At 40.8% G+C, this 24,181-nt stretch overlaps 1 protein-coding gene across 1 annotated transcript in view; it reads right to left on the bottom strand.

Annotated features, from left to right (window-relative positions):
- TMX4 (thioredoxin related transmembrane protein 4) overlaps window positions 1–24,181 on the bottom strand; it is a 46,483-nt gene that overhangs the window by 15,817 nt on the left and 6,485 nt on the right. The window contains exons 2-5 of the mRNA XM_066387179.1: window positions 16,174–16,289; window positions 6,631–6,676; window positions 4,297–4,425; window positions 1,616–1,661 (exon numbers count right to left, since the gene is read on the bottom strand). Of these exons, the coding sequence (XP_066243276.1) occupies window positions 1,616–1,661; window positions 4,297–4,425; window positions 6,631–6,676; window positions 16,174–16,289 (337 nt within the window). The remainder of the gene's footprint in view (window positions 1–1,615; window positions 1,662–4,296; window positions 4,426–6,630; window positions 6,677–16,173; window positions 16,290–24,181) is intronic.

Here is a 24,181-nt window from a genome sequence, read left to right as displayed (position 1 = left end):
CAATACAGCATTTGCCTGAGTCAAACACTTTTTAGCACATTCAAAATATCCTCTCATTTTAATAAGCTCCACTTCAGTGTTCTTGTATCAGCTTACATTCTAAAGGATTTATTTGAGCTTCTTAGAGAAACCCTGATACAAAACTGGTAGAATGTGGTCTTTCAGGTGATCATTGCTACGGTCTCATTAATCAAGTTGTGTTTTCATAACTGCAGACATAAAGTCTTTATCTGTTTACTCTATCTGACTCCACAGTGGTCTTAGAGTAGCTTAAGAGGGTTAGGGCTCTTCGTTTTAGGTACTTTAATTTTTTCTTTATATGTGTTTCCAGGTTATCACTGATTAAAATGAATCTACTTCAGTTTCAGATCCCAGAGCTTGTTTCTTTAACTGCCAGGCAATGACAGTTTTCATTTGTGGAAAAACTGATCCTAATTCAATATTATGTGCTCATTACAAGGAAGCATCCTACTGTTCCCTTAAAATATACAACAATGTTGCCTGATGGGCCCAATACCTTACATTAATATCAAAGAGTCAGAACCAATTTTAGGCTACATACAGATTTGAGTACAAACTCTAAATGAAGATACCATTGGAGCAGAATATATTAGAAAAACCCAACTCAGGGAGCGGGAGAGAGAGAGAGGCGGGGGGGGGGGGAGGAGAGAGGGAGAGAGAGAGAGGGGAGAAGAGTGGTGGGGGCAGGGGAGGAAGAGAGAGAAAGACCAACTCATTATTCCACTCAGTTGTTCCACCTAGCTGCGCACTCACTGATTGCGCCTCATATGTGCCCTGATGGGGGTTGACCCCACAACCTCAGCATGATGGGACGATGTTTCATTCACTGAGCTACCTGGCCAGGACCCAAACATTTCCTTGAAGGGCAGAGCAAATATTTTAGGCTTGTGGGCCACATGGTTTCTGTCATAGCTTTACCATTGTAGAGTGAAAGCAATCAGAGTGAGCATGGCTGTGCTCCAATAAAACTATTTACAAAAACAGGTGGCAGCCTGACCTGTGGTGGCCCAGTGGATCAAGCGTCGGCCTGGAACGCTGAGGTCGCCAGTTCAAAACCCCAGGCTTGCCCAGTTAAGGTACATGGGAGCAACAACTTTGAGCTGATGTTTTCCGTTCCTCCCCCCTCCCCCCCCCCACCTTTCTCTCCCTCTCTAAAAAATCAATAAATAAAGTCTTTTCAAAAAGAACAAAACCAGGTAGCCCACCCTCAAGCTGTAGTTTGCTGATCCCTGACATACTGAATCAGCTTCAGGCTTAGAGAATCTGATCTGCAGGGAGATTATGAGACTAGGAACACAAAATGAAGTAAAACCACATAAGCCTGACTCAGCTTTCATAAAGAGACTCAGAGCTGACCTAAGAAAAGATGCCTTTTCCATAGCAGTTACAGGTCACTGTTCACTTAGGCCTTGCCACACACAGACACAGTTCCCCGGGGAACCCCTGGGGACAGGAGCTGAGCAGCTTTAAAAGAAAAGTGAAATTATAAAAGCATTTATAATGTTTATTTTTCCTATGGTTCAGATGTTACATTCTTACTCATAAAAATCCCTCTGCAGAGATCATCACAAAGGGGATATATTTAGTTACTTACCCATATCTTGCCAGAGAGGCTAAAAAGACCAGCCATTCCAGACATCCTAAAAAATGAGGAGAAACGCTGGTGACGCACACGGTGCAGAAACACAACGAAACGAAACAGGTCCGAGGGCCCGCCCTCCTCTCTGCAGTGCCCTGTCCCTTCTCCTGAGTTCACTCGTGTTCATGCCCAGCGTGGACTCCACAGCCAGAGCTCAGCCTGCTATGAGGACGGGATGGGGCAAAGGGAGGTTCACAGTTGTGAGTGTGCAGAACAACAGTTTATTCTTGTATTACTTATTAGTTAACCATTGTATTATTTTCCATACAAACACCTGTAAACCTCCTTTTGCCCCACCCTGTACATGCAAATCCCCGGGCCCTTCCTCCTTCCATTGTATAAACCTGGCAAAAACCCACCCGTGGCCAGCTGCGTGTCTCTGGGGAGAAATCAGATAGCCAGTGGACTGTCCTCCCTTCACGGCCACGAATCTCAGTGAGCCTGTGACACTGCATTTCTCGGGCTCTACCCGACAGGGCAGCTCGTGCCCTTCCCTGTCTTCACACCCTTCCTCTCCCCCTCCCCCACCACTCTCAGCTAACAGTGCTCCTCACATGTCACTGTGAAATCAGAAGCCACCATGTGATCGCTCTTATCTCCACACCACCAAATCTGAGCCTGGTGTGCACCTGCACCCACCTTCTCCTGTTTCGCCAGAGAAAGCCTGTCTGCCGTCACCGTCTAAGTCCTCGCTGTGCCCTAGACCCCGCCCTCTGGCTTCTGAAGGACGTGGTTCTTTCCGTCAAGCCCTCCTGCTGCATCAGCGGTTTTCCTTTCTGCTGGATCGTTTTCATCGGCATGAAAGCCCGTTCTACCCTTGACCTCACATGGCCCTGCAGCTCCACCGACAAGCTTCTCCAAGGAAGTCGACACTTCCTCCATACCTTAGACTCGGTCCTCTCTCACCTCCTGGTACCATGGGACACATGATCTTTGTTCAGGATCACCCTAGCTCCCTTGGTTTCTGGAGAGTCACAGCCCCTGCCTGTCCCGGCTCACTGGTACTCATTTTCAGTCTCCTGACTCCCCTTTACTGACTCCTTCTCTACCCAACTTCTTAACTTCATGCTGTCCTATGGCTAGGTCCTAAGTCCTTTCTCTCTCTGTGATCCCCTCCACTCTAAGGCTTTAGACAGCTCCCACATGCTTGGTATCTGTGCTCCTGAATTCTCCGGAGACCCATTTCCATGCAACTCACTTGACAGTTCCACAAAGAAGTCTCCAGAAAACTTCACACATCTGACACTGAACCCTTGGTTCTTTCTTGCTCAAATCAGTAACTGGTACCAAGACCCACCAAGTACTCAAACCAGAAACTCAAAGAGATTTTCTGTGTCCCTTTTCTCTCCTTCACTTTAGCCAGTTATTATGGTATGGCTTTTTCTACCTCACAAATTATTATGCAGTTTGCCATCGTGCCCATAAGTTTCCTAGAGAGATTCTGCTAGGTAGTCAAAGACACCAAAGGTTTTATTTTCCCCATCAGTACTATAGCAATTCTGGCCCTGACCAGTTGGCTCAGTGGTAGAGCACTGGTCCAGTATGTAGAGGTCCGAGGTTCAATTCCTGGTCAGGGCACATAGGAGAAGCGCCCAACTGCTTCTCTACCCTTCCCCCTCTTACTTCTCCCTCTCTCTCTCTTCCTCTCCTGCAGCCATGGCTCAATTAGAACGAGTTGACCCCAGGCACTGAGGATGGCTCCATGGCCTCCTCTCAGGTGCTAAGATGAGTTGGTTGCTGAGCAACAGAGCAATGCCCCAGACGGGCAGAGCATCACCCCCTAGTGGGCTTGCCGGGTGGATCCCAGACAGGCTCATGCCAGAGTCTCTCTGCCTCCCGTCCTCTCACTGAATTAAAAAAAAAAATACAGTAGCAATTCTTTCATGAACTATAATTCAAGAAAGATTCACTCCCATATCTTATCAATAATTAAAAGGAAGAAAGACTAGTAAACGTGTTCAATACCATATTATGCAAAAAAGAAAACAGCTGGCATGGCGTAGTGCAAAAGTGAGGGAGGGAGTTTTCTGTAATCCACCTCAATCTGGGTACTTCCTGCCCGATATGCTGATAACTAGCTGAAACATATGTGGGTCATACACCCAGAAGCATAGCAATGGTCATGCGCAATCCTGATAATCAGAAGCGGGTATGAAGAAAAGTGCAGCCTGGCCCTGGCCGGTTGGCTCAGTGGTACAGCATTGGCCTGCCATGTGGAAGTCCCGGGTTCGATTCCTGGCTAGGGCACACAAGAGAAGTGCCCATCTGCTTCTCCATCCTTCCCCTCTATCTTCTCTCTCTCTCTCTCTCTCTTCCCCTCCCACAACCAAGGCTCCATTGGAGCAAAGTTGGCCTGAGAGCTGAGGATGGCACCATGGCCTCCACTATAGGTGTTAGAATGGCTCTGGTTGCAATGGAGCAACGCCCCAGATGCGAAAAGCATCGCCCCCTAGTGGGTATGTTGGGTGGATCCCGGTTGGGCGCATGCGGGAGTCTGTCTCTGCCTCCTCACTTCTCACTTCAGAAAAATACAAAAAAAAAAAAAAGAAAAAGTGCAGACTTTCATGGCCCATGAATTGTTCACTAGATACCACCTATTTAATAACACCTCCTTATTTAAAAAAATAACAAGTTACGTTAAAGAGGCTGGGGATTTCCAGCCAGTCAGAGGCTCCACTGATTGCCATTTCTTCTCCAAGATATAATTCTGCAAGTCTTCGTAGACTCCTGGGCCACGGTAACGACGGAATATCCCATCCTTTGCGCTATAAATTGTAAAAACAAATAGAAAATAAACCTGTTAGACAACAAGTGTTACAAATAATAATCAAAATAACTATTGGTTTTACAAGTGAACTACACTCTGAATTTTAACTTGGCTCATATGAAGAAAAAAATCACAGGCATAAAATCAGTAAGCACGCATAAATATTAATCCATTACAAATGAGAAATTCAGAAACAGAAAGCATTAAACATTTTATTTTATCACCACAAAATCTGTAACTACATATAAGCAAAGTTCCTGCCAAGTTACTTTTTATTATTTTTGCTACCAAGTATTTCAATTTTTCTTTTAGAACAGCAAAACAGCAGTTGTTACCAAGTTTTAAAAATTGTATCCCTGGCCCTGGCTGGGGGCTCAGTCGATAGTGTGGACCCAGCATGCCAGCGGCTGTAGGTTCAGCCCGGTCAGGGCATGCACAAGCAGCAATCGTGAATGCACAACTAAATGGAACTAAGTGAAACGGAGTTGATGCTTTTCTCTCTCTTCCTCCCTTCTTCTTTCACTCTCTCCAATCAATGGGGAAAAATTTTTTTTAAATTGTATCCACATTTCCAAATTAATGTCATTCAAGTCTCTCCCCTCAAAATTAACAAAACACTTCCTATGTCACACGCCACCCCAGACCCCCTCGCTCCTGCCTTCTCCAGAGTCCAGCTTCCTAGGGAAGAGTCTCCACTCACCCCTTTCTCCTAGTACAGGACTATACGCAACTTGGGGTTTTGCTTCCCCAACTCCATGGAAACCACTCATATTGGGGGTATCCAATGACTCTCAAGTGCCATATCCATGGGGCACGTTTCTGCCATTTTTCTTCTGTCTGTCACTGACTGGCACTGCCCACTACACTAAACACCCTTCCTTCCTCCTCCCCTTGGTTTTTATGAGCTCTCTGGACTTCCTCCTCATCCTCTGACCACCCCTCTCACTTCCTTACTCCTTGACCTACGTTTGGCCAACCCTCAGTTCTATCCATGACTTACTTCTATTCCCACTGCATATGTGCTCTCTAAATATATTTCAACTCTATCTATCTCAATGCTGAGAAATTCCCAGTATGTGTCTCCAGTTTAAATCTTTCTTCTGAGCTTTGGATTCTCAAACTATCACCTAAACTTTTCCATTTGAAATTAACATAGTCACTTCACACTATCTTCTTCATTTTTGGTCTCTAGCTTTCAAACTTCCTTTTATTCTAATAGCTCCTTAGTAGCTTTTACTAGTTATACACGGCCTATTGGTAGGTATCACAGGCTTTTCCTTCCTGAAGGCTAATCAATCACTGAGTCCCAATGACCCCATCTCCTAAGCCTCTCCAGAAGCCACCCCCCTTCCTTTCTCTCCCCTCTCACTACCTAAACCCCTCTGGACTCATCACACAGGATGACTCCACTGTACCCTTTGGGCCAGCGATATAGAACTAGTATAGTTCTCAGAAGTAGCTCCTTTTGTCCTGGGCTTTCCATGACATCTCTCTATCTGGAAAGGCCTTCTCTTCTCTACTCTACTCTATCTAACTAGATATCTATCTAGATATCTATATATCATCTATCTATCTTATTGTGACTGAGACAGACAGACCAAGAAGGAGAGAGATAAGAAGCATCAATTGTTCACTGCGGCACCTTAGTTGTTCAGTGATTGCTTTCTCATATGTGCCTTGACCCGGGTCTACAGCAGACCAAGTGACCCTTGCTCAAGCCAGCGACCTTGGGCTCAAGCTGGTGAGCCTTGCTCAAACCAGATGAGCCCACGCTCATGCTGGTGACCTCGGGGTTTCAAGCCTGGGTCCTCCGTGTCCCAGTCTGATGCTCTATCCACTGCGCCACCGCCTGGTCCGGCTACCTTATCTATTGATATTTAACCAGTCCCTTCCCATCCATTAGGAATCATTCCAGCTTTCTACGCCACAGAAGAGTCTTCTCTGGCCCACGCCCCACTGGCTGCCTGACACGCGGTTCCCCTCCCTGCAGCACTCTGAGCACCTCCCCTAACAGTGTCACCCTGCACAGCTGTCCTCTAACAGTGTCACCCTGCACAGCTGTCCTCTAACAGTGTCACCCTGCACAGCTGTCCCTTTCCCTCCAGACGATATGCCGAATGGTGACAGAGAAAACAACACTGAAGTTCTGGTACACATCTACTGGTTTCTAGTATTTACAGACCAGAAAATGACTTAAACTCACTGGAAAAATGCTGGGAGAGTGGTGACAAAGAAGCGGCCGCTCAAACCTACAAGAAGCACAGACAAAAAAAGTTACAAGTCAAACTCAGACTAACCCAAGCACCTCACTTATGATAAAAACAAGTAGTCTTGAGCTTGCTTTTATAACCACAGTATTAAATCACATATACTATATATTTTTGACTTAAATTAATTACATTTTTATACATTTTTTTAACCTAATACTGTCCAGTCACTGACAACACAACTTGCTTCTCTTTGATACACAAACAGTTTTCTGTGCTGTGTATCACTTGGAATTGTATACTGGCTGAAAGAGCAGGTTACAGAATCATGCTACCTGGGCTAAACACTCAATTCTCCATTTACTAGCTGCATGACCTTACATAAATGACTTAACCTTTCTGAGTCCCAGTTACCTCATCTGTAAAATGGGTAAATGAAAGCCTAACTAAATTGTTCTGAAGTTAGATTAGCTCAATATGTTAAGTGCTTAGCACACAGTAAAGAACTCAATAAAATACAGGTATTATTACAACAGATGTAGGTTTAAAAATAATAATAAAGAATCAGAAATAATAAGATCATGTATGCCCATATTTCCCCATGTATAAGATGCTCTCATGTATAAGACGCACCTTGATTTTGGGGCCCGAAATTTGAAAAAAAAAAATGTATTACATAACGTACTATAATCTACTGGTAAAAAGTGCGAAAGAATGAGTGCAAATACAACAAGCACGAAAAAGCGGGAAATACAAGTAAAAAAAACTACAACCACTGTCTAAGATGCACCCAGTTTTTAGACACCAAATTTTTCCAAAAAGGGTGCATCTTATACATGGGGAAATACGGTAATCTGCACATTTAAAAATTTACAAGTACTGTCAAGGGACTCTGTAAATTTAAAAGATTTGTTTTCACTTGTCTTAGCAAATCTTTACTGAACACTGTGTATCAAATGCTATGCTAAGTACATGTGAAAACAAAGACAAAACAGTTCATTGCTCAGCAAATATTTACTAATTATCTTCTTTGTTCCAGGGACTGTGATAACTGCTCAAGATACATAGATAAGCAAAAACATGGAACAGTATCTGTTCTCAGAGTTTCCAGACTAGTTGATGGCAGAGGAAAAGACCTCAATACTTACGTGGTAGCTGTACCAGAGATAGATGTATCAAGAAAGGGGCATGAAGCAAAAACTGAATGAGGCTAGGAGTAAAGAACTCCTGCTCTTTAAATGCTTACAAATAAATAATATATACTGCTCACAAAAATTAGGGGATATTTTATAGCTTCATATTCACTTTGAAATATCCCCTAATTTTTGTGAGCAGTGATATGGGCACCAAGAATGAGCAAGCCTGGTTCTCGCAAAAACGGAAGAAAGTTAAAGGATCCTCCTGGCCAGCACGGGAAAGTGAGACATCATTTCCACATTTCTCACCACTCTGCCTTTCACACTGAAGAATGATTTGGACAAAATCAGTGTCTATTCCAAATAAGATAGTTCAAATTTGTATCTCTGTAGTCACTCGTAATTTGAAATGCTAAAGGTTTGTTTTTAATACACAATATTTGTGCCCATTTTATAAAATAAATTTGTAATCAGCATAATAGTTTATTGATTAATGATGAGTCTTCCCAAAGAAGCATTCTCTATTTTTTTCTCATAGCAAACCAAACAGACTCAAAAGTGGCCCCATGGCGCCTAAAAGAGAAAACAGTACTCTGAAGGTAGTAAAAGTCAATGCTACAAAAGAAACATTTACTACATACATTTAAACTTGCACATTTTTTACAGTTTTACTGGCAGTAACAAAAACACAAGTGGCCTGACAAGGCAACTGAGGACTGTTAACACGCATCTCTGTGCACAGGGCTTCTCCACCTCTAACTCGGCTGGGAATGCCACTCCAGCGGCAACAGCGTAGCTTTTAGTATACTCCAACTCTAAATTGCCAGGGGACAATTATCACATACTTTTGCTTAAAAGAATTATTATAAAGAGTTTCATAGCTCCTTTCTTTATTAGAGATTCTTACAACCATCCAAAAACTTTTACCTAAGAAGGGTGACGTTAACGAATTATGCTTTCTTTATATGATCTTTATTTATTTATTTATTTATTTATTTATTTATTTATTTATTTATTTATTTATTTATTTGGAGAAAGAGGAAAAGAGAGAGGGAAAGAGACAGAAACATCAATCTGTTCCTGTATGTGCCCTGACCAGGGATCAAACCGGCCACCTCTGTGGTTTGGAACGATGTTCATGCCAACTGAGCTATCCAGCAAGGGTTCTTATATGATCTTTTAAAATGAAATGAGCAGATAGCAGCCCATCACTTTAAGTTTCACTCAGGTTTTCTTTTTATCAGCATACATAGGATTTCTAATAAATGATATCACTGAAGACAGTATTTTTAACTGGTTCTTTAAAATCCTCCCAATGTTCTTGGTCATTACTAGCCATGGCAATAAATTAAAAAGTAAATGATAAATATAAAAAGTATTTCAAAAAACATATTAAATTATATAATATGCAAAAGCACTATTTCCATTGTCAAGGGCCAGCTTACCTGGGGTCAAATCCCATTTCTCTCTCTTCTTAGTTTTTAACCAGGGATGTAGTTTTAATGCCTCTGGGCTTCGGGTTTCTTATTATAAATAAGCATCACAACTTCTCACAGTATTTCAGTATTAAATAATTTTACATTTATAAAGCATACAGAAAATAGTACCTGATATATAATAAGTACTAAATATATGCTAGTTATTATTTTTTATATTTAAATCTCTGATTCAAAGTTAGAGTAAAATGAGAGTATGAAACAGGCAGAAACTAATTCGTTAAGTGCTTTGCAAACTATACATTATTTTGGATAGTATAACATATCTTTACTAATAAATGGGCCTGTGGAAATCAATGAGTATAAAGAAAATTAAAAAAAACACAGTGATAGATGATTTCTAAGATATTTCTGCATTTTTCTGAAGGCTAGAAGGTATAAAATAGGATGCTTTTCCCCAAAATTGCTAGGTTAAAGGAAATAAGAATTTTATGACTCTTGCTATGAACTGCTGTGTTGTTTTCTGAAATTACTATACTAGTATACAAGACCATTAATTCAGGTTCATTTAAAATACTGATCATTTTAATAAACGCTCGCACCTCAAGATTGCTTTCATTTGTTTGTTAGTATTTCTTCAAATGACAAGCCATGTGGAATAGTAGGGTACAGGAGTTCTGTTCGTTGTCCAGAGTAGCACACTGTCATTGAGGATGTATTCAGTAAAATCAACAACAAAAACAAGAGCAACCAAAGTAGTCCTTACGATTTTGACAACTACTAAGTAAACCCTTAAAGACCCCACACCATATAAGTCATCTCAAATAAATGTCACTTCAGAGAGACTGAAAGACATCAGAAAGCTCTGGGTCTCAAGTCAGTGCTCCAAAAATGTCTCCTAATCTTCAATGCCAATGGTACAAAGTGCTAAGGGAGACATTCGTTATCAGAAATGTTAAAACATTACCAATTTGAACAGAAGCACCATGTTAGGCTGTGGCGTCAGGGTTCAAAAACAAGTGAGGTGGGGATCTTAACCAAGGGCAGATCAGCAGGGCGCCGCTCACTGTAAGGTTTGCCAGAGGCTCACTGCAGCACACCTCAGTGAGTGTGGGGGAGACAGGCGCACTCTTGCACCTTCAGGTAAGAGAGGAGGGCTGAGCACAAGGTCTCCCAGAGGCTCACTGCAGCACACCTCAGTGAGTGTGGCGGAGACAGGCGCACTCTTGCACCTTCAGGTAAGAGAGGAGGGATGGGCACAAGGTCTCCCAGAGGCTCACTGCAGCACACCTCAGTGAGTGTGGCGGAGACAGGCGCACTCTTGTGCCTCCAGGTAAGAGAGGAGGGCTGAGCACAAGGTCTCCCAGAGGCTCACTGCAGCACACCTCAGTGAGTGTGGCGGAGACAGGCGCACTCTTGCACCTTCAGGTAAGAGAGGAGGGCTGAGCACAAGGTCTCCCGGTGGCTCACTGCAGCACACCTCAGTGAGTGTGGCGGAGATGGGTGCACTCTTGTGCCTCCAGGTAAGAGAGGAGGGCTGAGCACAAGGTCTCCCGGTGGCTCACTGCAGCACACCTCAGTGAGTGTGGCGGAGACAGGCGCACTCTTGTGCCTCCAGGTAAGAGAGGAGGGCTGAGCACAAGGTCTCCCGGTGGCTCACTGCAGCACACCTCAGTGAGTGTGGCGGAGATGGGTGCACTCTTGTGCCTCCAGGTAAGAGAGGAGGGCTGAGCGCAAGGTTTCCCAAAATTTTCACCTGCCATTTTTACCTTAAGGAGTAAGTACCACTTTAAAATGAAGATTAAACTGCAACATAAAAGAGACATTAATCCAAAATGCAGGAAAAAAGTTTCTTATTTAGCAAGTTTATCTTAAACATATATAGCAAAAGAAAATGAAGAATTAAAAGATTGGAGAAAATTATTATGACAGAACTATATTTTGATATGCAATACAACCAATAATTTAAGTTCTATATTAAGAAAATGGAGACAGCTCTGAGTGTTTGTTCTACCACTTATTACCTGCATTACCTTGGACACGTGACTTCACCTCTCTGAGCCTATTTTCCGAGTAGTGTAGAAAGTGTGTTCCTAGAGTTGCTGGAAAGCTGAATTGTGCACAAGTGCTTAACATAAGTGAAGTAAATGCTTACCTAAGTATTAATTATCACCAAAGAGAAAAGCAGAAGTAAAGCAATGACTATAAAGAAAGTAGAACAATCCTTACCTTTGAGATCGAAATAAAGTTGTCAATATAATAGAACACAAAAGACTAATTTTTATAATTACAAAATTAAAACATTAACACTAACTGAAGTAAGCTAAACTGGCTTCTGCAGTAATTAATCTGGTTTTAAACACAAAGCTTATTCTTGACTGTGGTAGGAATAAGGGTATTTCTAATCTAGTGAAATACCCATCACCCATGGGTGCTCTATGGGCAGCTACTGTTTTCCTGTCCTTTAAAACTAAGCTCATCTGTGTGAAACGGAAGACTCAAGTACATACTCATTACTCATTAATTTCCCGAAGCCCTAACTGACACACTACCTGGCCTATGAGGTATTAAACAGGCAATATGTTACCTAATCTAAGGTCTGTCCTCCTCTCCATTTCTACTTCTAACTGGAAAAATGCAATGGGTGTTTATAATCCCCAGTCTTTATAACTCTGAAATCCTAAAAAAAAAATTCTTATTAAATATGCCAATAGGATAGTTACAGGATTAACTAGAATTATGCATGAGTACTCTGAAAATTCTTGCTTTCCCTTCTTTTTAAATTTTGCAGGGAAAAGAAATGAAACTGTCCCTTACTAACATTCCTGTGGCAAGGTAGCCCTAATTAAAGAATAACAGAGGTCTATCACCAAATATAAATCTGTACATAGCCTGACCTGTGGTGGCGCAGTGGATAAAGCATCAACCTGGAATGCTGAGGTTGCTGGTTCGAAACCCGGGGCTTGCCTGGTCAAGGCACATATGAGAGCTGATGCTTCCTGCTCCTCTACCCTCCCCCCTCTCCCTCTCCCTTTCTCTCTCTCTTGCTCTCTCCTCTCTAAAATAAGTAAATAAAATCTTTTTTAAAAGTAAATAAAAAACCCTATATACAGAAATAACTAGTAAAGTGCTCAACTGTCAGGAAAAATAGTAACATTTCAATGGCTTCCCACTGCTCATTCAGGATATTAGAGTCTGTAAAAATAAAGTTAATACTCAAATAGCTTCTAAGAATAGCGACAACCTTCCTTCAGTTTTCTCTTTCTACCAGCTGCTATAGTAACCAACCTATCAGAGAATCCTTTTGCATATTCCAGCCAAATGTCCTATCTCAAACCCAGCTGCTTTGCACAGCTGCTACTAGTCCAAGCCACCACCCTCTTCTCCACCCTGGACTACTGCAGTAACCACACAGTGTCTCTTATTTATTTATTTACTGGTTGATTTTAGGGAGAGACAGAGAAAGGAAGGGAGAGAGGGGAACACCGACTTCTTGTTCCACTTATTTATGCATTCATTGGTTGCTTCTTGTATATGCCCTGATCAAGGATCAAATCTGCAACCATGGTACATTGGGACAATGCTCTAACTAACTGAGCAACCTGGCCAGAGCCAGTTAATATCTCTTATTGCTTCTACTTCTGACCTGTAGACAATTTTTCCCACAGCAAAGGAATTCTTTTAAAATAAAAATCATGTCATGTCTCTCCCCTGCTCAAAACCTTCTACTAGTGTCCTTCCTATCACACTCAGTATGAAACAGAAACTCCTCACCACGGCCAACAAGAGCCTACATAGCCTGGTCCCCTGCCACCTGTCCAGTCCTGTTTATCTGGAGTACCCCCCTGGCTGCCACACTGTCCTTCAAATAAGCTGAGTTCACCCCCATCTGTACATGCTACTTGCCCTGCCCAGAAGCCCCTTTCCTGAAAGCTTAGTGAAATTCACTTCCTCAATCTATCAAGACCTCTGGTCAAACAGTCCTTCCCGACTATTCTATTTAAAATATTTCCTACATTTTTACTGTTTTCTTTTCCTTCAGAGCCCTTGCTACCAATCAGACAGTACTTTCCATTTTAGTTTTGTTACAAGCTATTTCCTTAACTAGAATGCAAACTCGGTGAGGAAACAGGTCTTTGTCTTCCTCATTTTCTGTACTGTTATTCACCTGTTTCATTCATCGGCATCTTTGGTTTCCAGAACAGGACCTGGCACATGGTAGGAACTCAAATATTGTTGAATAAACACGTAAATTAAAAGCATTACGACTGTAACTTAAACTTATAAATACATAACATAATCTGAAGTGAAATATTCTCTAGGCCACTAAAACAATCAAATGTGTAGAATTTTGTCTCTTATTTATGAGTTACAGTTTTTAAGTTTTTATCATTTAAAATATCATAAAAATCTAGAGTCTCTACTATTAAAAAATTGTTTTAATTCATAAAACAATCATTTTTCCTTTTTGGACTTTGCTTCTTCTCTATTCATATAGAATTCTAGACCAAAGACCTTTTGTTCCTTCTTCTTTGATAAGTATTTCAAATATATATTGTTTATATTTACATAAATAGTATGAGTAAATGAATTTATTTTGAAAATATTTCATCATAAAAAAATATTTCATCATAATCAATTCCTGTTACCTCATTATCAAAAAAGTACAGATTGACTCACAATAGAAAAAAATAACTACAAGTGGAAAGATTAAAATCAATCTGAGTTTAAACTTGTGAATCTATCACAAAGATTTAATTCTTTTAATTCAAATCATGCTGTGAATTAACAGGTACACCAAATGGCTGAAATGTGAATAGGACATCTGCATTTTTAAGAAACTCTTCACTAAATGAGTCTGGTGCCCACTAATGAACAAGGTTTACACCTGATTTCATTTGACTTAAACAACTATGAAAACAAGTGTACAGCAAAAATGTAACTGCAATGATTGGACCTCCAGAGGAACTCGTTATAACAGCCTAAACCATGAACAAATAACTATAATTTTCTATTTCTAAAAAGCAGATGGGCAGAAGTGGCTTTGATTCAAATGCTTAAAAAGGCGGAGGCTTGACAACTAATTGGTTTCAATAGGTATCTCTCTCCATGGGATTGTCAACACATGGATCTTAACAGACACCATCAGTTTTGTTGTCCAAGAAGTTAATTTAGTACCTTGTCTTTCTTGAACTCACAATTACTATGTGAAAGTAACAGCTACAGTTTCATACCTTCTTTTTTTACATAAAAAAGAATACAAATAGGTAGAAATTAAATGTAGATAGGAGAAAATGCCTACTAAAGTTTGAAAATAGTCTAAGACTGGAGTCACAAAAACCAACTTTTCTTCAAAGTTTATGTATAATACACTTTTTTGTGTGTGTGTTGTCTTTTTTTGTGTGTGTGGCAGAGACAGAGTCAGAGAGAGGGACAGACAGACAGGAAGGGAGAGGGATGAGAAACATCAATTCTTCATTGTGGTTCCTTAGTTGTTCATTGACTGATTTCTCATACGTGCCTTGATCATAGGCTACAGCAGACCGAGTGACCGCTTGCTCAAGCCAGTGACCTTGGACTCAAGCTGGTGAGCCTTGCTCAAACCAGATAAGCCTGTGCTCATACTGGCGACCTCGGGGTCTCGAACCTGGGTCCTCCGCATCCCAGATGACACTCTATCCACTGTGCCACCGCCTGGTCAGGCTAATACACAGTTATTTTTAAACTACAAATACAAATCGTGTATATCTTTTAAGAATATAAAAGGTTCCTGTAATCCCTTTTCCTTTCTGTTGAAAAATTACATTATTTACAGCTAATAAACATCAATGAAACAACAGAATTAGAAATTCATCATCTGATTCAGGTAAGATTATTATGTATCTTATAACCTCAAAGTACCATGCCACAGATTACTTGCTAATCACAAAGTGGAATTTATTCTTTATAATTGATATGTTCGGTATCATCACTTTAACCAAGTGCTCAAACTCAACATCACTGATAATGACTGTATGTGTCTCCTGATGGCATCAACTAGGCACAATATCTCCTATGAAGTGCTCCTGCCACATCTTCCCAACAGGAATCATGCCTCCAGGCTGAACTTCAAGTTTACAGAAAAGGTAAAATATAAGGAAACACCTGGGCAAATCTCTAGCCTGTTCTCTGCAGAATATCAATGCTATGAAATAAATAAGGGACTACTCTAGACTGAGAGCAATTAAAAACACATGACAACCAAATGCAAATGGTGAACCTTAATTAGATCCTGGTTCCCAAAACTATAGAAAGACGTGGGAAATGATTAGAAAGATTTTAATATGGAAAATTGAAAATAAAGTATCATGATGTGTGCAACTTATTTTCATATGACTCAGCAAAAGAAAAAATTAGTAAAAAATAGGCCCTGTCTGTTTGGCTCAGTGGTAGAGCATCAGTCCAGTGTGTGGATTTCCCAGGTTCAATTCCCAGTCAGGGCACACAGGAGAAGCGCCCATCTGCTTCTTCATCCCTCCCCCTCTCGCTTCTCTCTCTCTCTTTCTTCCCCTATTGCAGCTATAGCTCGACTGGAGCAAGTTGGCCCTGGGTGCTAAGGATAGCTCCATGGCCTCTGCCTCAGGTGCTAAGGAGAACTCGGTTGCTGAGCAACGGAGCAACACCCCAGATGGGCAGAGCATTGCCCCCTACCAGGCTTGCCAAGTTGATCCTGGTCAGGGCGTATGTAGGAGTCTGTCTCTCTGCCTCCCCTCTTCTCAATGAATAATGTGTGTGTGTGTGTGTGTGTGTAAACATATACATACATACATATATAAACCAAGCCTGATATGCTAAAATGTTATGTTAATTCTAAGTGGTTAGTCCATGACTATCAACATCTGAGTTTTCAACTTTTCTCTAGGCTTGAAAAAAAATTCAAAATAAAAAGTAATAAACTTTTGCCTTTAATGTTCAACATTTAGAGTACCTGGTTCTTGAATAACATCCACTTTCCCCACACTGATATGAAGAAGTTCACCATTCTTTGCAAACGCCTCCCATTCTGAATCAGTCTGCTGGCAGGACGGACACCATGGTGCATAACTGTAAAAGAAGAACTAATCAATATAAACACATGAAAAATATCCAACAAAATAGAAAAACAGAATATTCAAATAAAAAATAAATCTGTCTAAAAGTACAAACAAAAAGCTTTTCCAAAGTCATTTGGTATAGAAAATCAGAAGCCTATCCCTCCCCCCAATTTAATGTATGGATATTAATTCACTGGGAAAAAAATAGCCAAAATTTAAGATTTTCACAAAATATTGTAATACATAAAATATTTTACTTCAATGTTATTCTTACAATCAACCCAAATTTTGTAACTTTCTAGGTAGTTTTTGATTTTGGGGGGAGAATTGTTTTGACTGCCCTACTGAAGGAAGACAATTTTCACAAGGGTGTCCCTACACTAGCGAGTACTGGATCCATCAAGGCTGCAGATCTGATGAGCAGAGACCAGAAGATCTGTTACTAGTAGGTCCCCAAGTATGTGAGTAATTTCCAAATCTCTGGCAGTTCTGAACCAGACCAAGAAAAAAGTAGAAGCTATGGGCTTAACCAGCTCTAACCAACACTTTCTTAAAAAGGAATTAGAAATAACTGGGTTTTGACCAGAACCTTGGTTTTTACATTTTTTTCATTCAATAAACTTAACTTGAACTGCACACAATGCCAGAAGCTAAGGCTGTGACTATGAAGAAGACACAGGCGGCACCTCTTCTCCTTGTGGATACAATCCTGAGATGACCACTGGTAAGCACAGGGATCATTAATAATCCCGGTGGCAAATGCCATGACTGAGTGTGGAACAGACCCTATGTAGACAGATCTCAGGAGCTAGCATTGGGGGGGGGGGGGGGCTCAGAAAGGCCCACAGAGAAAAAAGCATCTGTGCTATGATCTAAAGTAGGAGTATTAGCCAAAGAGTGGTCAAAGAATGTTCTAGTCTAAGTAGAGAGAACAGTGCATGTGTGTAAAGGATCAGAGTCCTGAGAAAAGAGGGTGAAGACATCATCCACAAACTTTAAGAAAGTGGTATAAGGAGTTAGGACTATTTATTTGAAGCTGCATGGTAAACACTGAAGAGTAAGAGAATTATGATCAGATTTACATTTTCAGAAGATGCTCTGAGGAGCTGTACAAAATGCACGAGTTTTTATCAGCAGAAGGGCGGCACAAAGGAGCTAGCTATTAGCAGCAGAAAAGCAAGAACTATTTCTGATTTTTGAGCCAATACATGTTTTCCTTAAGGGAAGACAGCTGGGAGCACTTTCCTCATGCAGACTGCCTCTTCTTTGCCCTCCCCAAACCAGGTGGTGGACAGATTACTTTAAGATTACCGCTTTGTTTCCGAGAGATTGAAACTGCAGCTAGGTCAGGTATTAAATCTAGGTTTGGGATCATGCGCTTTTAACACCTGTGATGCCATTTTGGGTTTTGTGGTTTTTCTCTAACGTTTCCAAGGCACTTTCCTGACACATTAGCTCATCTGAACCTTACGATCTCACTGTCAGACAAGGCAGGTTTAGAGACTCTTGCTTAAGGTCACCTAAAACCACACAGAACAAGAGCTCAGGTGAAGGTATTTATGTGATAAAAATCTCCAAGTAAAATAACACCGAATATCAACAGAGAAGGAAAGAGGGGGAGAGGGAGCCAGAGGGAACAGGGGGCAGGGATGGAAGAAAGGGAAAGAAAGAGGTAGAAGACAAAGAGAAGGAGAAAAAAGAAATAATTAAAAAATAAGGAAGAAATCTTGAAGTATAATTCAATGAGCTCTAGATCCTCTTTGCTTTCTTTTACACTTTCAAGCTCAGTAATTACTGTCATGAAAATTTCATCATCTAAAAAGAGTCCCAGTCCTTAATCTCTAAACATGCTATTATATAAATTAGACTTTTTTTTTATAATAGTGACCCTTACATATACAAATGCCATTGAGGTCATTTTAGATAGTCCATTTTCTATGTAGTTCTAGCCACTGATGATAGCACTGGCAATACCACTGTCTCCGAGACTGAATCAGTTTACGTGCTGGAATCCACCAGCACCCTTCACTCACCTAGTGGGTTCTCTGGGTGGTAGAGATAAGCCAGCTCCAAGTCTCAGGTGTGGGAGCGGTCCTTTGTTGTTGCTTTTAAAATGATTAGTATGCTTCTGTATTTAAAGGATAGTAATTTAGAACCCATTATAAGTAAAATACTTCCAGGGGCCAAAGAAAAGTCATGTATGTGACTTTCTGTCTCTCCATGTATACATACGTACATATGCTAATGTAGGCAGGGGAAAGAGAGCAAAGGGAGTTGGTTTTGTTTATTGATTTGAGAAAGGGGTAGGAAGAGCGGGAAGCTCCAACCTCATAGTAATTGCTTCTCTATGTGCCTTGACCAGTTCTATTTTATAAAACTTGGAAAGAAGCCAGCTTCATTTAGAAGCTACAACAACCCATTTAGCTTCATTTGCTATATGGCTAAAAAGTATTCATAGGCTCAATTGCACATTTCAGAAATGCATAGTGCCTCAGCCCCCCAGACAGGTTTGGGAGGGATCTTCTGGGAGAAGGTGCTTCTGCGCTTCCACTCTAAGGCACGCACAGTGGGAGCCAAAATGGTGACCACAGAGGCTAAAATTAGCAAGCCAGCTAAATTTTAAAGAAACTGATTAGTTAGCTCAACGAAAGCTAGTCCTTTCCAGCCCCAAAGTTATAAACACGGGCTTAACCAAGGTCCAGCCCTTTTTGCCTTCCTGCTCGGGAATGCGCTAGCCCACTGGCAGCCATGCTGTACGGGCTGGCAGCAGACGGTCTCCCAAATACAGGCTTTAAGCAGCACCTGAACTGGACTGAGCTTTCATATGGGCTAAACCATGACGTAGCATATATGGACTTTGGTTTCTATAGTGGGCTTACTGAAGACCAGACAGAACTTTATCCTTGGCAGGACAAATGGAGATCAGACGCTGAAAGCCTTGTAAGCACCTTCTATTTCAACCCCAAATAGATCTTACTGCAAAAGCCTAAGCTTCAAAAAAATGCTCTTTATACAACACCCTACATGAACCATTATTTCCACCATCATCTGAACCAATATTACATAAATGTAATTTATGTGCATACACATCAATAAAACTCATCAGAAAGGACTGAATGCAATATTCATTGGTTTCTTTTTTAAAGATTTTATTGATTAGAGAGAGAGAAAGGGGGAGGGGGAAGAGTGGGAAGCATCAATTCACAGCAGCTGCGTCTCATACATGCCTTGACCAGTCTTAAACCATTCCAGGTGGACACTTTATTCACTGCACCACCACAGGTCAGGCTCATTTGTTTCTTAAAATTAGTTCATAGTGGCAGTCTTCTTCTAATTACGATAAAGAACAGGCCTGTCCAACTTTTTCTTCTACGTATAAATTAATCTTTCTTCAACTTAAGAACCACCAATAGAAATGGTGACCTTTGTAGTCATGGAATCTATAAGACAGTATCTTTCTTATTTATAATTTTTTGCAGATGACAGTGGTCTATAAAATTAGGAAGCTTCATAAAGACATTTAAACCTATTCAGATAGACAAAACACTATTGAAATACAGTAACTTTGATATCAGTTCACTGTTTTTCTGGAAAACAAATTCAACAACATGCTTTTGTTATCCGTGTGAGCATACATGCACAAATTATACTTAAATTTTTGCTGTCTGGAGGTGGTTAAAGGTACCTTGATTTTTTAATTGCATAACTCAGTTTGGTATGAAATTGCATTAAGTACACTGAACAACAGTTCAGAGAAGGCGTTACTAATTATATTTCCTAGAAATAACATTTTACTAAAAATTCTCTCCAGTAATGAGCAATTTTTGTCTTGGCTTGAATTTCACCAGTATTCCCAGTACATTCTCTTTTCTTCCCCTTGCAGAAGTGAGATGAGTCATGAGATGCAATTCATGTTTACTCAGAACTTACTGTGACCAAAATGCTCAGAACAATCTGATAGTGACCATGAAAGACGTATACTAGGTTCCTCTTTCTGTAACTTATTAAATTAATCTAAATCAAAATGCCAGCAAATGACACCTTCACTATATCAGGTGCCACCCTTCATTTTAGAAAATCTGGATAACCTCCTAATGACCCAACAGCTGAAAATCTTATCCTCAAATACAGTCCTTTAGTTCACTTCTAAGAATGTTACCAAAACTACAGAGAAGCCCCGGCTGGGTAGCTCAGTTAGTTAGACTAGAGCGTTGTCCCTATACTCAGGGTTGCAGGTTGATCCCCGGTCAGGGCACATACAAGAAACAACCAATGAGTGCACAAATAAGTGAACAGCAAATTGATGTTTCTCTCTATATATAGATCTCTTTCTCTAAAATCAATAAAAAATTATTTTTTTTTATGTAGAGGAAAAATAAAAATTGACAGCTCTACAAAACCGTAACACTTGCTAGAGAAAAAGGAATTCATTACTTCTACAAGAATGAACACTCCATGAAGGCTGTGACTGGTGTATTGCTTGTATCTTATCAATGCCTGGCAGATCCTAAATGCTTATTATACCGACAAACAAATGGTCGATGAGAGTGATTGCCCTTAGTGCCTAACAAAAAACCTATGTGTGTTTCCTTCAGTTTGATATACTGCAGGAAGCTCTTCATTAAAAGAACAAATAAAGTTTATTATTTATTCATTCACTTAGTCAAAAAGCATTGATCAGACCTAGTACTTGACAGTTATTAAGGCTTTTAAGAGAAACAGGAAGAAAAAGTTCCTTTTCTTAAACACTTAGGAGTCAGACAAAAACTCACTACAAAAGCATATACATTAATCTACAATTTCAGTTGTGATTTGGGCCATGCTAGATACAAACAAGGCACAGTGAAGAATAATTTTCATGGAGGCATAGTGTAAAGCCAGTGGCCAAGGCCACCATCACAGCAGCCTGGCCCATGCAGGTTCGCATTGGATTCGGACAGTTGGTAAAGAAACAATGGAGCCAAAAACTGATGGGCCATCATCTTTAATCCTAGCTTGCATCCGACGGGCAAGTAAAAACACACACTGGGCTCCAAAACCCACTCATATTCAGTGCTCACAAAGCCACTGACTTATCCGAGTTTCCTAGAATCAAAGGTTTCTAGCTCACCGACTTATTCACCTCTGTTCCCCATCTCCTTCCTTCTCCCTGCATAAACTGCACTAACTGGCCTCACACTCAACACTCCACCATCTTTGCTGCTTTTCCTGGCCTCCTCCACGTGGCCTTTCTCTGCTCTCCTCTGCTCTCTCCTCTAATATTAATCTCAGGAACCGAGAGAGAGCAAGCTCCTGTTCTGCCCTCATTTTATAGTGTAGAAATCAAAACCTTTAATCCAATATACAAAATAAGAAAGTCTCTGATACAAAGTCACTTATCTGAGGCATAATTGGATTGTACCACCCCACATCAAAAAGGGTGGGAAAGGCTTAGTCCTAAAACCAAGCCCCAGGCTACAAGGATTCTGCCTGCCCACAGCCCTCAGAGACACACATTAATATCACCTGGGCGATGGCTTCCACATGGGCAGCACTATCTTCAACAAAGTGAGCAGAATATATTTTATCTGCCCAACACATAGTAAGTCAGAGCACCCTTTGAGTGGTGAAACATGTCAGAAAGAAGCATTCAGCAATAATGCTCTCCATTGCAAAAGCTAGAAAGATGGTGAAACCACAGATAGGTCCCTGATTCCCACAGGGAAAAGAATCCTCCTGAGGAGGGCCAGGGTGCTGGCTAGCTGACAGCCTAAGCACACCAGCCGGACTCTGTCTTCCTTCCGGCTCCCCAGTCCCCAGCTCCTCTCCATGGCCTGCACCAGAGACTGCAAAGTTAGGCCTGCATTCTAGTTCTCCCTCTGGCCACAACTTACCATATTTCCCCATGTATAAAACTCATCTCAATTTGGGGGCCCGAAATTTGGGGGGAAAAATGTATTACATAAAGTTATTGAACTCGTTTTATTCATCATAAAATTCATACAACTCCTCATCACTGTCAAAACTCCCATCCATTAGCTTGTCCTCATCTGTGTCTGATGACAAATCAGTCTTCAACAATGAGAGCAAAACAAGCATGAAAAAGCAGGAAATTCAAGTAAAAAAATCTACAACCACTGTATAAGACATACCCAATTTTTAGAGCCCAAAATTTTCCAAACAAGGTGTGTCTTATACATGGGGAAATACGGTACTAAGGATCCGGCTTTAATCAAAGCTTTAATCTTTTCAAGTTTTCATCTCCTCTAGTAAATGAGAATGATTAATTCTGTACCTGAGTACTGGGATGATCAAATAAAACAGCATTTAGAACCTGTGATATGAGCACTATGAATGTTCACTGTGACTGAAATGACAATGATGATATGGATAAATACTCTTTGTGGAAACAATCTGAAATCAAATACAGTGTGTCCCTAAAGTCATGGTGCACTTTTGATTGGTCACAGGAAAGCAACAAAAGACGATAGAAATGTGAAATCTGCACCAAATAAAAGGAAAACTCTCCCAGTTTCATACCTATTCAGTGCAATTCGATGTGGGCTCACGCACAGATTTTTTAGGGCTCCTTAGGTAGCTATCCCGTGTAGCCTACAGACTCATCACTGACTGATGGCCTACCAGAACAGGGTTTCTCCACCAAACTGCTGGTTTCCTTCAACTGCTTATCCCACTGAGTAATGTTATTCCTATGTGGTGGCGCTTCATTATAAATGCGCCGATAGTCACGTTGCACTTTGGTCACGGATTTGAATTTAGCGAACCACAGAACACACTGAACTTTCCTCTGTACCATCCACATCTCGACTAGCATGGCCGTGGGCTGCTCCGCTGTATACATGGTGTTACATCATCATCTGCGCACGCGCACATGTAGCCACATCATCCTACAGAAACTGGGAGGGTTTTCCTTTTATTTGGTGCAGATTTCACATTTCTATCGTCCTTTGTTGCTTTCCTGTGACTGGTCAAAGTGCACCATGACTTTACAGACACATTGTACTTCTGTGTTACTTTATGAATTCCTCCTTTACATGTTTTTAAATATCCACAATAGCACCTAGCGCAGTCATTGTCACTCAGATATATCTGGACATGTGCATAGTGGATGGAGGCTGTTAAATTATTTTGATGTCACATGATTAGCAGAATGTAAGAAGGATGCCAAAGAGTCTGCAATGAGTGAACCATCCCCACACATCAAAGAACTGTTTAATCCAAAATGCCAATGCTGCCCTGGCGAGAACCACTGCTAGATGCTTGACAGAGGAGAAACACTCAGTAAATATTTACACTTGCTAAATAAATGAATGCTACATATAATTTTATTTCCTTCAGGGCACAGTACACAGCTAGTCCTTGGGAATCAAAGAATGTAACTCATTCATTTTCATTTTATCAGACCTCAAACCTGAACATGATAAGCAATGACTATCAAAAACTTAACCACCAAATCTAGACTATTACACTGCAAAATATTATAACTGTCTGACATGGGTAAGGTTAAGGCAACAATGTTAAAGCCATTCTCTCTAGGTAAAATAAGGATATTGGGAAAACAATAATAAAAACTAGAGGTCCTAGGAAAATGAGGCTTTTCTCCACCACCAGATGACCAATTGCAATTCTGAAACATGATCATCCCAAGAACAAGGTCAGAAAGAGTAGTGCTTTACAAACATCTATAATGCTTTACAGCGGAATTTTAACCCAAAGACATACTTTTTCTCTGGATATAAGTTTAAAGATAGGTGGGTCAAAATTAAGCTATTTGAGCATCTTCATATTTCTTTTAGAGGTACAAGGTACCAGAACAGTATAAAGAATGTATTATATTACATACTTCTGTGTTACAAAAGAACAAAAGTAGTTTTCTCAAAGACTGATTAATGAGAGCCAAGC

This window comes from Saccopteryx leptura, chromosome 5 (assembly GCF_036850995.1).
Source record: "Saccopteryx leptura isolate mSacLep1 chromosome 5, mSacLep1_pri_phased_curated, whole genome shotgun sequence".
Classification (NCBI taxonomy): domain Eukaryota; kingdom Metazoa; phylum Chordata; class Mammalia; order Chiroptera; family Emballonuridae; genus Saccopteryx; species Saccopteryx leptura.
This window is presented reverse-complemented; position numbering and strand designations above follow the sequence as displayed.